The sequence below is a fragment of the Castor canadensis genome, chromosome 12 (genome assembly GCF_047511655.1).
Source record: "Castor canadensis chromosome 12, mCasCan1.hap1v2, whole genome shotgun sequence".
Classification (NCBI taxonomy): domain Eukaryota; kingdom Metazoa; phylum Chordata; class Mammalia; order Rodentia; family Castoridae; genus Castor; species Castor canadensis.
In genome coordinates, this window is record NC_133397.1 from 125878831 (window position 1) to 125895689 (window position 16859).

The window sequence follows — 16859 nt, forward strand, 5'->3', positions numbered from 1 at the left end:
GAGGAAGTTGAGGGCAAAAACAGTTAATTCGTGGGTTCAAGTTCATATAGCATGTACATGTTGAAGGGAGAATTCTAAACCATGAACTCTGGCTCCAGAGTTCACTCTATTAACAAAACACACTACTTCTTGTAGATAGATGGATGATAAATAATATAGGAAATTAGAAATAATATTTCCTGTGTCACTGTCTTCACTCAGTTACTTTAATAATCATTTAGGTGAAGTAGAAAAAATTCTAGGCTAAGTAAACTAAAAAGGTTATGACTAACAGAAGTCAGATGCATGCACAGTTTCAGTTAGTTTAACATTTCATGCCAATTCTGCAGTTAAGACTTTTTGAATGGTTATAGTTTCTTGGCAATGAAATTAACTGTCTTTTAAGGTGATGTGCAACCTGGTGATAGGAACATTCAAGCAGAAGCTGAATGAATCTTCTGCTCTCATGATGTCCCCTTGAGCAGTGTTGTCTCAGTTTCTGAGGTCTAGATGTTCACTTCAAAGGCTGTCCCAGGAGTTTGGTTGATAGGTGCTGGAATGTGTACATGATATTCAGCAAATTTTAATAATTAACCCATGATAAGAATTTGAATGGGATGGAAATTTTTAAAGATTCAATTTTTACTTCAACTTTAGAAGCTGTATGGATGTCAAGCTATTGTGGTTTTCTTAACACAGTATAACAACTCCAGCCATAGAATAAATAGTTTTTAACAAACCCTAATAGTGGGTAAGAACACAGGGTCTGGATTCAAAATTCTTGGGTTCAAACCCTACTTCCAATTATAAGCTGTGGGATGTTGGGTAAATCACCTGGACACTTTATGTTTTGCTTTATCATTTAGAAAATGGGAATGGTGACACATCCCACCTTTTAGAGTTGTTTTGAGGATGAAGTAAGACAAACATACAAAGAACGTAGTAAAGTACCCTTGCAGATTGTAAGAACTCAATTAATGATAGTTAGAATGATCTGCAATGGGAGCTCATTGTAAATTTGCAAGGAAATATGGACAATGTAAACATGTACACAGCTATCAACTAAAGTTTATCTAATCCAAAATGTTATTGATTATCTATTAATTAATGGATTTCAGATAAATAAATAAGTCTAAAGGAGATATGTAAGTAACTAAGAAAAATAAGAAGTATTATATTGCACATAATTGCTATGTATAATCTTAATTAAGCTGATGATTCCCACATGGCATGAGTTTTGAAACAGGCCATATTATCTGCCACTTACACGTGAGGAGCTGGAGACAAGGAAGGTTAATTGCCTTGCTCAGGCTTCCTGATTCCTTAGCAGCAGACCAAGGATTGGAACTCCAACTTCAGCAGGATGGATCTTGTCTATGTTCATTCACTACCAAGCCAGCAGGGAGAAAGCATGATTTACAGTAATTTTCAAATAACACAAAGCAAGTTAAAATTGGATTAAGGTAGCCAAAAAAACCCATATTGAATCCATGTTAGAAAACAGGTAGAATGATCAAATGGACTCATACAAAGATGAAGAAGAAAAAGCAGACTCACTAATAAATGAAGGTGGGCCAGAAAATAGCCCAAGAAATAGTTAACTAGTGTTCTAAAGATTCATAAAGCCAGAAAAAATAGGCTAAAATCTTTGAACAATAAGGAAGAAAAGAGAGACTTCAAAGAGGCAGTTTTTGTCATAAAGGTCTGATCTGCTTAGAGAATAGTAAACTTTTTTTTTTGAAAAAGTCTTTTTGGGAGGTAATAGACAAGTTATAATACTATTGAAATTGATTCAAGCTTCTAGCTGACTTCATTCACAAAGAAACAGTACCACTGGAGAAATTCTAGAAGTCGTATAAAAGAACAGAAAACTTAAATTGTTAAGTTTGTGCTACATCCCCACTTTACCATATTAAAATTTAAAGAGTTTTTTATTTATTTTTAAAGTTTTTTTTGCAAAAGACTTTCCAAGAATTTTAAGATTCTTCAAGTACTCTGAACTCTTTTGTTCATTTTAACAGGATTTATTTGAAACCAAGAAATTAATGACTTAAATAAGGATTCCTATGTAGTTACTAAAGTTAGACAAAACTTTCTATAATTCATGCTTCCTAGCATGAACTGCTTTTAAATATGATAAAACAGACTCTCAGTTAAAAATCTTTTTAATTTTATTCATTCTAATTAGCCTACTATGTTTCTCTTTGCATGCTTCTTACCAATATTGACAATCCAGAATTAGTAAGATTCATTTCTATAAAAATAGACATTGTTTAGGAGAGAACAAATGTGCTGTTTGATAGATCTGATTCAAAATCTCTACTATGACTCAATAACCAGGCTTGTCATTTAACCTCTGCCTCAGGGCTCTTGTCCATCAGCTAGATAGCTACCATAATTATATAGTGACTGTAAAAGTTAGAAATACTAAATATGAAGTACATAGAGCCTTTTAATCACTGAATAAATGTTTTCTTCTTGTTGTTATTATGCACACCTGAATTTGAGAAACGTAGAATGTATTTCAGAGGGTAGCTGTGACAGAAAATAGAGTAGTTCAAATTTGACAAATGCTACCTTTGTTATCAATGGTGAAAGCATATTGGTATGAGAATAAAGCTCTGCCTTTTCCTTCCTTTTCCATTCATGTCTTAAAGGCTTCTGGAGCAGATGCCCTGGAGTTGAATTTGTCATGTCCACACGGCATGGGAGAAAGAGGAATGGGCCTGGCTTGTGGGCAGGTAAGGACCTTGACAGCTGCCACTGTGCATGTCAGGGTGACATAACAGACGTTACTATACCATGCAAGGAGATGCGTGGATCAGATGACTGGCTTGAGACTTCCAGGTCTGCATTGTTTAAATATTTAGTGCTTAAAAAGTGGAACATGAGGGAAGCTGGAATTACCGCAACTGTTTAGCTTTATTGAGGAAAATATCACATTGTGTGCTTGACAGGAAGTAATATCATAACAAATAGTTTTTCAAAGCACCAAAGCAGAATTAGCTGATTTCAAATGCAATGTTCTTGATTCATTCCTGATACTCATCCAGTTTCCCTGGGGCAACGAGCTGCACAAAATGCGTTGTTCCTCGTGATTTTGTAGTAAATGGGGCAGAGCACAAATTGCATTTTACATTTTTTAGCATATGATCATTATTCCCTTACTGTGTTTAGGGAGTTGCAAAAAGACTTTGGTGCTATTTTTATTTGGGGATACAATCAATGGAAACTTCCTGCTAAAATTCTTTCAGAAATCTGATGAATAAAATGTGAGATAATATGGTACTGTGTAGAAAATGCTGGGTCTTAATGTAGCTTGATAGAGCATTGCATGTTAAGGAGAAATGTAACAAAGCTTAATGCTCAATAGGTGAGTATTTTGTATCTAACTTCACTTTTAAGCCCGGGGGAGAACAGTGTGAATTACATAATAAGAATGTTGTACTTTTGGACAGATTTCTTTCCTGCTCCTCAAGTTTATTCTACATAGGGCTTCACAGGTGCTCATTCACCTTTTTCTTTTTCTTTTTCTCATGTCATGGAAATGATTTGAACTGAACTCAGAAGCCTTTAATTTGGGAGGGGAGAAATTTCTGCTTATTCAAATGAGTATGAGTTGTTTTTTTCATATTAGCACTCAGAGAGGTTTTTTAAAGTACATTGTAAATATTTGATTAGCATCCAGAATAGATTTGTGACTTGGGAAGAAATCCTCTTATGGAGCAGCTTGAGAGAAGCTGGTCAAATATTTTTTAAGTGAAATCCTGATGCACAACAGATCACCCAGAAGGTCAGGAAGTATGGTAAACAGACCCACAACTCAGTTACCTGGTGGGGAAAAACAGCACTGTATCTGAGTCACACCATGAAATAACAGTAAGTGTGTCTAGATAGGTAACATGGTAAGATGAAGAGTCAAGGAGAAAGGCTTCCAGGAAGGCACCTGGAACAGGACCTGAGTCACCTGGGCTTCCCTTGTCAGGCAAGGCTGTCCTTTTACTCAGAACCTCAGAACCCATTCATCAAAGCAGCTTAGATGCACATAAATGTATTGACTAATTTATTAAGGAAGGACACATTCTAATATTCAGCTCTTGCTACAAATATAACAATTACTTTGAAAGTGTTGCTCAAGTTTCTGCGGAGTTTAATTTTTGGAATAGGCTTTGTTCCATGAGCACATCTGATCTCAACAGATGTGAAGTGTCCTAGCTGGATCCTCTCTTGCCACATAAATTTTTGTGCAGCCTTTGGCTGAATGAGAATGCCAAATGCTGAAAAACTTTGCAGTCAGAGATAGCATTAAGATTTCTAAATTCTAGAAAAACATTCCCCAAACCAAGATTTCTTGGCCAAAGGAGAAGGAAAATTTCCATTTCACTTATTGGTTATAATCTCTGAAACTGAAAATCATTTTTCCAACCAAATTTAAGTTTTTCTTTTGAATTATGTTCTTGTGAATTATGTAATTGAAAAATAAAGCTGATTTTGGGAGTGGGTGAGACAGGGTTTCACCATGTAGCCCAGGCTGGCCTTGAACTTGTGATACTCCTTCCTCAGACTCCCAAGTGCTAGGGTTAGAAGATACACACCACCATGCAGGAAGATAAAGCTAATTTAATAATTTTTGTACAATATTTTTTAAATGATTGAATTCAGGACATTTAAGTGTTCAGTAAACCTTTTAAAAAAGTGGTTTACTATGATTCTGGCTTTTGGATGGGACAAAGTGTGGACTTCTTTCCCTTTACCTCTACTTACCTTTTCTTCTCTACTTCCTGTTCCCATTACCTCTTCCTCTCTCCCTAAGTTCCAAAGTCTCAAACACTTACAAGTTAGTTTGATGGGGGTTCTTGCTCAGTGTTGGGGAACTGAAGGGCCATGCCCTTCAGTGCATGTGCATTTTCATTCCTTTCCTGTGTGCCAAGTCCAGAGCTGTGTGCATTGTCAGCACTGAACGTTGGCTGTGTGAAGGAGGCATGGCATTGCTTCCATGCCTAGAGGATTATCTATCTGAGATGTTGTCTTGCACGGCACATTCTCCTCTCTAAAGACTTGGGTCTTTTCCCTCCTTTACTTCAGCTTTCTCACAAATATTTAAAAAGTGAAGAATATCCATCCATTTCGCTTTGCACTTAAGAGATTCTGCCTGTATGTAACAGCATAAACCATACATAATTATACACATATATGGAGAGAGAGAGAGAGAGGATAGATAGATAGATAAATACATAGATAGATAGACAGACAGACAGGTAGAGAAAGAGAAAGAGAGAGAGAGAGAGAGAGAGAGAGAGAGAGAGAGAAAGAACCCAAAATCCTGAAATTTATAAACATGGAAGACTATAATGTCTGCAACATATACGCATCATATTTGTTTATGATATTTGTAGAAATAAAATTTGAAGCTGTCCTTGATCATAAGAACTGTGTGTTTCTTGCAAAGTGAACTTTTGTATCAAACCTTAAATACTCAGCAGTGTTAGGTGTTTCATGGCATTCTTGTTCTGTATTCTTTCCATCAACCATCAATGTCACCCGACCAATTCACTTACTCTCCTGAAGAGTCATTTTCCATCCCTAAATATGGTATTCAGCAAGATGACCTCTCAATCCTTCCCAATTTATTAGTCTATGAATGTGAAGCATTAGAGGTAGCAGGCTAATAAGTCCTTTTTAATGTACCCTAAAGAAATTAGCAGATTCATATTATATTGAACTTGTAACATTTCTCTGGTCTGCATAAAGGCATTGTTTTACTGAGTCTCTGTTACGTGTGGAATATCTTTGAAGATTCACACTGGATACCTAACAACCTTAGTAATAAACCTATATATCCTATGTTTTTATTCTATACACATACCGATTTTAAGGTTTAATTTATGAATTAGGCACAGTGAGAAGTCAACAGCAATAGCTAATAAAGTAGTACAGTTATAACAATATGCTGTAATAAAAGATATTTAAAGCTTATGAATTGTTTATTTCTGGAATTTTCCATTTAATATTTTTGGATGATGTTTAGTTGCCGGTAACTAAAACCATAGAAAGAGAAACCACAGGTAAAAGGGACTATCATATGTATGTAATTCCTAATTGTTTTTACACACTAGCCAGTACTGCTGACTTTCTGATATATTTTACTTTATTTGGTAAATGAAGGATAAGGATGTACGTAAGAAGTAGAGCACTTTCTTAGCATTTGTGAACAATTAGGTTCAGTCCCCAGCACCACACACACACACACATACACATATACACACACAAATTAATAGATAAGCAGATAAAAATTTAGCTGGATGTGGTGGCACACACCTGTCATCCCAGCTACTCATGAGGTTGAGGTCAGAGGATCATGAGTTCAAGGTCAGCCTGAGAGGTGTAACAAGACCCCATCTCTAAAGAAAAAACACACACCCCTGCAAAATACCAGACAGAAATCAAAGCATATTGTTGTGTTGGGGGTACATTGTGACATTTACAAAAGTTCTTACTACATATCATAGTTGAATTCACCCCCTTCATCATTTTAGTCATTTTGTACTTAAAATGTCTAAAAAAACAAAACAAAACAAAAAAACCTTGGCCATATATACATGAGTCTACTGTTAGTTTTTTTAATGATAGTCCCAACACATTGATGCTCAAGCAAAGGTGAGAATATGGTCAACTTTGGTTGTGTGCACTTCAAAGACTCAGTGTTACATTACAAATGAAAAAACAAATACTACTCATTTTCCTTCTTACAAGAACCCTCTAAAGCAAGTTGAGTTTTCATCCCATATTTTGTACAACTGAAGCTCCCTTGTGCCCCAGGTCACAGCTCTGGTCAACGAGCACCAGAACCTGCAATTTAATTATCATGTTAGCTGAAATATAGGGAAGGCACCTACAACAGTTCCCAATAAGGAGGTATTTCCAATATCAGCATTAAATATTATTGCTATCAACTGAAAATCAAGAGCAAGACTAAGCCAACTCTGAAACCTTTACAATTCCAAATTCCTATTTTCTTAAATATGTAAAATCAAGAACAAAGTTGAACTTACTATGTAAATTCTGTCTCTTAAGAATAAGGGAGCTTCACTAGTTTTAAAGTTCCTATGTACAATTTAAGCAACCCATTTATTACTTTATAATTGTAACCGAACTAAAATTAAATCTATAAAAACCAATTAGAATGGCACTGCTTGGAAGTCTTCCTTTCTTCCTAAATGCCAAGTATTTGAGAAAAGAGTTTTCTTTCATCTCTTTAAAATTAAATCTAAGTCTTTTACTTTCATCCTGAAGAATCTTTTGCCCAATTTCACTGCAGTACTAAATAGGACTTGAATAAGTTGTTGTTTATATTGTTTTTTAAATCATTGCCAACAACAGATGGATTTGGTGGATAAATCTTGTTTCTTATTTCTTTTGGAACAATAGAAAGACCTGAATATCTTTGCAAGGTAGACAGCAATAAGGAACTGGAGTTGAATTCGGTTCCTCTCACATTGCTTCTAGTACATTTAAGTAGCAGCACAAGTTTGGCCAAGCGTAAGTGCTCATTCTGTAACGTGGATTTCCTCCATGTGTGCCTTTCTAATCTAGCTTCCTATTATGAAAATCACCCATGCCCAGGATTTGTGCCAACCCTATGGGTTTCTGATGTGGCAGGTGCTGCTGGGATGCCTGCACTGTGAAAATGTTTACTTCTTTTCCTTGAGTTTATGACATGTCATGGTAAATGAATTACAGACTTGTAGAACTACAAGGAGCCTTAAAGATTGTCCTGATCAGCCACTGAGGTACAGGATAGGAACTGGGGGAAGGGAAAGTGCCTGGTTTGTGGTCATCTAACCTAAACAACGAACAAAGCCCTTGTCACTGCTGCCTGCCTGGTGTTCACGCCAGTGTTATTTGAGCATGTCCAAATTTCTACTGAAACAAAGTCTCTACAACGTTCTGGGTACACTTGACTGTGCCTTGTCATGCACGATTATAATTCATACCTTTTCAACTGAAATTATCCAGATTGAAATCACCTGACTCTACTGCATACAACACCTAATTCAACCAAGGTGTATGTCTTACCATTCAACCAAGATTTCCATGAGAAAGGAGAAGAACATAAGTGACAGGGTGTGAAAGTCAAATCCAGATGCATAGTCTCTTTTGAATCTGTGGTGACCTAAAATTTGTATCACCATTAATGAACTTGGATTTCTTTACCTTTTACTTCTAAGAGGTTACAAAAATGTTATTTCCCTAGCTCTTGTGGATTTGCCAATAATCAATGATCTGAATACATTCACTATAGGTGGGATTGCTGAAAAAATGCACAACTATTTCAGTAAAGATCCCTTGGGTGGAAAGTTACAAAAATGTAGTACAAGGAGAGGGAAGACTTCCCTGCCTTCACAGGTAGAGTGAGGGCCCAAGCAAAAATGACAATGCTTCTGTTGCTTGGCGCTGTGTCACAGACCTCTCACCTTGTTTACATATTCTCCACACAGAGCTTCCAGACACTGGGATATTCAACGGAATCTCAAAATTCATTTTGTCATCCAGGAAAACATATTTTGTCCTGTTTTGGTGATAATTTAACTAAGCCACAATGAAAATGTTTGAAGGTGGGGAACCTTAAAGTGTTCTGCATCTTAAGTGATTATCACTCCAGATAAGATCACCCAAAGTCATACTTTGACATTTCTCTCCTGATCCATTCTCTGTCTAAACTTAATTTTTGCAAACTGTACACTTACTAAAAAGCAAGGAATAGAGAGGCTTTATTCCTATTTCAGCATGCCAGCACTTTTTCCATGAGACATTAGCCTCAAGTTATTACTCTTACCCTTGCCAGAGAGCACACATCTGTCACTAGGAAGGGAATCCAAAATAAAGTGTGAGAACCATATTGTTCCAGATGTGGTAGAATTTCTCCTGGGAAAAAAAGCCTTCCTCTAGCAGCTGGGTTAACAGACCCTCTGTCTCATACACAATTCGTTGTCCAGGGAGCGATGGCTTGGATGAGGTCCCCATTAGATGTCTATGGAAAGGACAATATAAAGATATCTCTTTTAAAACCAAAAAGTTGGAAAGTCACAGTATTTCCTTATTTCTCAGAGAGGTGAAACGCAAGAGTTCAGGAGTACGAGAAGTCCAAAAGGTTAGAGAAAAGAAGATAAAAGTCCCACCAGTGGTAAAAATGTGGCCAACAGAAGCCAGAGTGACTCTCTTGGAAGCTCTCATGAGAAGATCGTTTGCGTTTTGATTCTAGTTAGGTGTCAGATGAAACCTTTTTGGACCAGGTGCTTGGCTCCTTCAAACTTTAGTTTCTATGAGGCAAGCAGGCATTAACATCTGAGAGTGCTGCCTGTGATGTAGCTGTGCTGTAATCAACCACGGACCCGTGGAGCTTTGGGCTAGAGAGTGGATCTTGAATTCTAGCAGTCCACTGGATAAATACAGGGTAGGCTAAGTTGGCCTCAGTGGGTTTAGTCCCCCAAGAAATCACATGAGGAGCTGCGTGGAAGAGGCGTCTGAAAAGTGACTAAAATCTGACATTAGCTCATATCCATTGACCTATTCTGTTTCTTTTATTGTAAAATTATGACTTTTGAAGTGCTTTAAGATAAATTATCAACTTGTTTATGAGAAAAAGTATCGAAAATCAAAAAGAAATATTTGCTTTGCACTATATTATGTTTCCCAACTTTTTATTTGCTTTTAATCCTCAGTCATTTGCATAGACAAGGGTGCTCACATAAGTAGCTAACTACAGGAGATCTGTAAGAGGCGTTTATGTAACTGCCAATATTTTGCCTAAAGCTGGTTCTCTATGAGAATTGTAGTCATTAATAATTGCTAATGATATTAAAATGATAACTTCTTTCTGAAATCGTAACATTTTAGTAGAAAGCAACATCATTTAAATCTAAAGTGTCAGTTCTAAGTGAGGGAATATTACTGGTTTTGTGTGGTCATTGGCTGGCAGTAAAATCATTACATAGAGTAATAAATTGGTATATTTCTTGCTGAGTTGTTATAGGAGGGATATATTAATTTTAACTTAATGTGCTTTTTATTGTACTTACCATTTATATTGCAGAAGTAAACACAAAAGCATTTTAAAATGTTTTTAAAAAATCACTCTCAAATGAGAGTTGCTAATATCACAGTGAACTTGAGAATCACAGCCACATTTCTTTGTTGACTATCATATAAATATGGACTAAAATGCCATGGCATAAGTCCAGAGTGAGGACAGGAGTGAGGAAAGGGAAGGTGCTGTGATCTTAACCTTTGACATCATGGAGTGTTTGGATGGCATGATGTCATTGTGGGAAACAAGGTTACTCAGATGTAAATACTGGCAACAAAACAGAGCATCCAGTCATGCGATCCAACTAACCTGGAGTGTTGGAATAATTGGAAGAGAAGACAAGAGTCATGCATTAAAAGCCACAAAAGACTCATGAGTAAAGGAGCCTGCATATTAGACTAAAAAACTTTTCAGAGTAGAGGCAACAGAGTTCAAGACAAGAGAGAGCAGACCATGAATAAAACAAGTCAAGGGAAGACACAAAAGTCAAGATTTCCAAGAAGACCTTAAAATTAAAGTGAGAAAGAGGAGAAAGCTTTACCCTGTCCTACTGAGTAGAACCAGTCATTTCACTACAGTCGGTTTAGAGTTTCTGGCTCAGACATGTGAGCCATGGCGGGAAGGAAGCACCATGGATTTACCTGACTAGAGATGGAAACATTGGGCCAAAACAGCAGGTAAGTTCAGGAAAACAGATTTATAAAGTCATAGTCAAAGACTACAAGCTTTGTCACCGGCATTGAGTAGCCACATGTGTTGACAAAGACTTAGAGCATCTATTGTGAACCAAAATCGTGAAATTCTGAGAATGTAAGATGACCACAAATGGACATGTTCTCTGTTCTCATGAGCTTTTATTTAATAGACGAGACACACATTGGCAAAAGAGCTCCATAAACAATACTTCAGCTGAGATAATAAACAGACGGGGCTGGTCCATTATTCAAATCCAATAAAATTGCAGGATCAAAGTCAACACACAGAAATCAGGATCATTTCTATACATTAACAACAAAATATCCAAATCAGGAATCAAGGGAATCATCCAGTTAAAATAATTGTAGAAAAATTAAAATACTTAGGAATAAATGTTACCAAGGAAATAAAAGACTTGCATACTGACAACTATAATATGCTAATGGAAGAAACTGAAGAAGACACAAATAAATGAGGTGATATTCTGTGGTCAGTATTGGAAGAATTAATATTGTTAAAAGGTCCATACTATCCAAAGCAATTTACAGATCCAATGTAATCCTTATCAGAAATCTAATACTACTTTTATAGAATTAGGAAAATGCCCAAAATCTAAAATTATTCAAAAAAATACCAACCTAAATAGACAAGGCAATCTTGAACATAAAGACTGAAGCTGGAGTCATAAGTTCTGGTACCAACTATACTCCAAAATGATAGCAGCCAAAAGTATTTAGTTCTAATGTAAAAATAGCATAGGTATAAAAATAGACTAAAAAAAACCCAATGGAGTATAAAAGAGAGTCCAGGAATCAACCCAAGCAGGTGTCAACTGATGTTCCTTATATGTGCCAAGAACACACTTTGGGAAAAAGGATAGACTCTTCAGTAATGGTGTTGGGAAAACTGGACACCCACCTGCACGAGAATGAAACTGGACCATGCTCTAACACCTTAAGCAAAATTATTGCCACACAAAGAGTTAAATGTATGGCCTAAAACTGCTAGAAAAAAAATAAGGAGAGGGAGAACTACATAACAGTTGTCTGGACAATGATTTTTTTAGACTTGACCACAAAAAGCACAGGAAACAAATACAAAAATAGGCAAACTGGATTACATCAAAATTAAAAAGCTTCCAAACAAGAAAGAAAGCAGTTAACAGAATGAAGAGAAAATGTATGCCTGGAAGAAAGTATTTGCAAGCCATATATGTGCTAAGGAGTGTGTAGTTTGAATATGAAAAGTCCCCTGCAGACTCATGTGTGGAAGCCATGGCCCTTGGCTGGTGGTGCTATTTTGGGAGGTGGTGGAAACTTTACGAAGTGGAGGAACTTTCCTGGTTGGAGGAAATAGGTAATTGGGGGAACATTTTGGAAGGGTCTCTTACCCTCTTCTTTCTCTCTCTCTTTCCCCTCCTCTGCTTCCTGGCCACCATAAGGTAATCAACCTCATTCTGCCATGTCTCCTGCCACCATGATGCTCTGTCTTACCCCAGGCCCACAGCAATGGAGAAAGACAACCAACCTCTAAAACCATAAGGCAAAATGAATCTTTCCTCCTTTAATTTGTTTTTCTCAGGTATTTGTCACAGTGACAAAAATGTAACTAAAACAAGGGGCTAATATCCAAAATATATAAGGAATTCAACTCTTTAAAAAGAAAATAATCTAATTTTAAAATGAGCAAGGAACCCAAATAGACACTTATCAAAAGAAGACATTCAAGTTGGCCAAATGAAGCACCACAGATCATCAGGGAAATATAAATTAAAACACAATGAAATGTCACTTCATACTTCTTAAAAGTGGCTGTTATAAAAAAGATAAAAGGCAATATGTTTTGGTGAGAATGTCAAATGAAGAAAAAGACCCCTTGTATACTGTTGGTGGGAATGTAGATTAGTGGAGCCATTTTTGGAAATTATATGAAGATTACTAAAAAACTAAAAATGACATGTTACCAAGAATCATACCTCTGAGTAGATACCCCAAATATTTGAAATCAATTTTGTCAAAGGGATTTCTGCATTCTCATATTAATTGCGTCACTACTCACAATATTCACTATTCACAATTAAGTTGTACGGAGTCAACTTAATTGTCCATCACCCGATGAATCTGTAAGTAAAATGGGTCAACCAGGCATGCTGGCTCATGTATGTCATTCTAGATGTTTGGAAGTCAGAGATAGTGAGGACCATCATTTGAGGCCAGCCCTGGCAAAAAAAGTTTGTAAGACCCCATATCAATCAATAAAAGCTGGGTATAGTGGTGCATGCCTATCACTTTTTACTCCATAAATATATATAACTATTTGTCAAATCATTATTTAAATAGTGAAAATTTAGAAAAGGATTTAAACAAACAGAAATGTCTTTTTTTTTTTTTTAATTTACAAAATCAGAGAAGGAGGGCAGCATAGGTCCTGCCTGGAGGGTTGGTACCAGTGGGATATGGAAGGAGGTGGGGAAAGGGTGTGGGAGGGTGAGTATGGTGCAAATTCTGTGTACTCACGTATGAAAATGGAAAAATGAGTCCTGTTGAGACTATTCCAGGAATGGGGGAGGGGATAAAGAAGAATGATCGAGGGGGTGAATTCAAGTATGATACAGTGTAAGAACTTTTGTAAATGTCACAATGCACTCCCACTCAGCACAATAAAAAAGTAAAAATTTGAAAAAGAGATTTTTAATATTAAGCCTATAAGTTATCCTTTATTTCTCTAAAGAGGATAGACATAAGATAACATGAAGCATACTTTCCTTATTAGATAGTAAATAAGGAAGTATTTTTGAGCTAACCATGATGAAAATGTGATTATCATGGTACAAACAGACCAAGATAATAAAGTCATAAAACCTTTCCATGTTGAATAAGGTCTGAGTTTATTCAGTCAGTCCCTGTTGCAGTCTTGGCATTGTGCTAGGTGTTTCCACACGTGGAATCACGATTTCTTTCCTATCAACTTTGAGTGGAGGCTGGAAGACTCCAAATTACAGACAAAGAAATTGAGTCTAAAGTGACTTACTCCCTGTTGAATCCCTAGAGATTAGATTCTTGCACATGGCAAGTGTTCAGCAAATAATTTTTGGACAGACTAATGAAGTAATGAATGAATGAATAAGCGAATGAATTAAACCTTTCACCCCAAATGTCTTTAGTGCCATTGGCAATGAGATCTTAAGTGGGACTGTGTATGAGTATGACCTGGCAAAGAGTTCAGATCCGATGTCAGTAGGGAACTTTGCACTTCAAATCATTTTCTTCCCTCTAGGACCAATCTCAGTACCTCATTCTGATTTTGTCTTATCTTTCTGCTTCAACTATTTTTAGTTGATTTCCACAATATGTTTCTTGAGTTCATTCTAAATACGTTAGTTCAGAAGTACATAGTACTTAGGTACACATATTCACAAGTCCCACTGCCCTGGACAGAAGTATACCTCCTTTTCAAATTTTCATCTTTGGAACTCTGAACACTTTTGTTTAATAGGAGAATGTTTTACATTTGGGTTTATAGAATGAAGGACATCAAAATGGGAGACTAACGTCTCAAAAACCTGTTATACTACAGAAACAAAGTCTGTACCCTGGGGATACAAGATTAAGAAGATAGCTGTCCCCACTTGTGGCTAGTGGTAATGACAGATGCACTGTTCACCTGCCTTAGGCCCACCCCCAGGTGGCAGAACCGTTGTGGTTCTGGTTGCCTGTAATGCAACGCGCCTTACGCTCGGAGAGCAGGTGTGATGACCGTTACCTGCCGTGCTCTAACTGTTGACTGGGCTCTGACTCAAGGTCAAAGCCACTTAATCCTCCCAGAAACTCTGTGATTAGTTCATCATTATAATCCCATTTTACAGATGGGGAAACAGAGATACGTGTAAGTAAAACATGGCATTGTTGCATACCAGATAAATAGCAGTCAAGATCCCAGTCCTGCCATCTCACTCAGAGCCTGTTCTCCTGACCTTCTCAAAAAAAAAAAAATGTCAAAAAGTGATTCCTGGCCTTGCCAACCATATGGATTGTTGACACACTTCTTAATGGTGCACCTCTGTTTGAAGGTAGTTCTACTGCACTTGTGCAAGTGATGAAAGCCCTGCTACCTGGGCTCAGGGTGTAGCTAAGTGGTAGAGCACTTGCCTACCATGTGTGAGGCCCTGGGTACGTTTCCCAACACTGAAAAATAAATACAATGCGTTAAACTAAAATAAAATCTCCTCTACTTAAATACTATTGATCGGGAGGCCAGTTTCTTGAAAGTGATTGATAGAAACCATATGGATGGTCTTTATTTTTATGTGACTTTAACATTTTCTGTACCTAAACTCATTTCTAAAGAAAATCTATAACATTTTTTTAAATGATTAGGCATTTTCTTTCTTGTTTTCTATCCCCAGGACACAGACCTCGTTTCTCTAGGATAATAGGGTTTTGAGAAGTCAGTCTCCCCATTTGATGTCTTTCCTTCTACAACCCAAATGATCATTTTTTTAAAAAATATGATTAAAATATAATGCAATTTTCCCATTATTAATATGAATTATTGAGATCTGATTCTGTCTTCAAATGCATTATTGTTCACATTTGATACCGTGCCTCCCATAAAGGAGGTTTGGGCCTTAGGAAACAACACCAGACAGAAGGTAGTTATTAAGGAGAAACTTGAAGATGGACAAAAAATAAAAGCCCTTGGAGGTTCCCTGAGAGTTAATTCACCCTTTCTTCACATGGTGGGAACCTCTAAATATGCAGGACCCTGTAAGTACCCCTCTGCCCCCGTCTGCCATTCCCCAGCCTACAGCTCCACAAAGAGTGGATCATTAAGCCATCCAGGCAGTGGAGAGTATTTTCATTTAGCTCTTGCCCTTTCCAGCAGCCTGGCAGCTAGTGACCATAATAAATTATGCACTGCTCTGTGAGCCTCTGACACAGTGATCTGGAGGACCCGCGGGGGTGTTGCAAAGTCCATTATTTGAAATTTTTGTTTCTTTTTCTTCCACGGTTCCATGCTGCTCTTTTCCTGTCATCTCCTGCCTTTTTTCCTCTCTATTGTTTTGAGGGGTTTGCGTCTGACAGTTCTTTTCTACTGCTGGTTTTGTCCTTTTTGTTACCTTGTTCCTGCCTTCCTGGGCTTGCCCACCCCCTTTCTTCATCTTGTGTGTTCTGAGCCTCATTTTCCTTTTCTGTCATGCAATCCTTTGCCTTACTTTTCTTTCTCTTCCCGCCTTATTGTCTCACATAATACAGAAAAACATGTTCTCTTTTTTGTCTGCATTCTTTCACATGGGGTGGCAGAGTTGTCATTTTCCCTTCAGGATAGGTGAACTTCTCTTTACACACTATTCATTTTGCTTCCCCAAGTTCCAAACACATGTCCGGAGGAGTGCCAAGGCTGATGGCAATAAAAAAAAAAAATCAAAGCAACCAGTAGAATAGTTTATTATTGAGAACAGTGCAGACCTATTTCTTCCCTGGAGATCCATTCACACAGGCTCTGCAAGGTTGTGTTACTAATTTCAGATTATTCAATATTTTAATCTTTTCTCCAAGACTAGGTCTGTTCCAAAATGGAAGTGTTTTGACAATAATTCTTGCAAATCCAGCTACCTGTTCATTCCTTTTTTTTTGTTTTTCCACTAATGACTACAGCCTGGAAAGACAGTTGCAAGAAATACAGCATCCTCTGCTTTATGTAATTCACTGGTTATTAATTGAACGACTAGTCAATGGAGGGCATCATCCAGGGATGGGGGACACTAGGCACCATCATCAACTTCGTTTAACCATCTTTCATTATTCAGTTGGTCTTGCTCATTATACCCCATTTCGTCCCTTCATCTCTGGACTCATCACATCCTATGTGCCTCCCTAACTTCCATGTTTGCTTTCTTCATCTCTCTGGCCCTACAGCTCTACCTCTTAGAGTTATTTACGAAGGACTTCTGATTTTTCTGCCTGAATTCACTCATCCTATTAGAAAGCCTCACACCTCCTCAGCAGTGCATACCCAGGAATGGGCCAGATTTTTCAACCCCATTTTCACCATTGCAGTTAAAGCAAAAACAACAACAACAACAAAACAAACAAAA

The 16859-nt window shown here is 37.2% G+C and overlaps 1 protein-coding gene across 4 annotated transcripts in view; it reads left to right on the forward strand.

Annotated features, from left to right (window-relative positions):
• The window catches only part of Dpyd (dihydropyrimidine dehydrogenase), a 798376-nt gene that overhangs the window by 544508 nt on the left and 237009 nt on the right, over nucleotides 1-16859 (forward strand). For all 4 annotated transcript variants that reach the window (XM_074050934.1, XM_074050937.1, XM_074050935.1 and 1 more), the window contains one exon: nucleotides 2637-2720. In XM_074050934.1, coding sequence (XP_073907035.1) covers nucleotides 2637-2720 — 84 coding nt within the window. The remainder of the gene's footprint in view (nucleotides 1-2636; nucleotides 2721-16859) is intronic.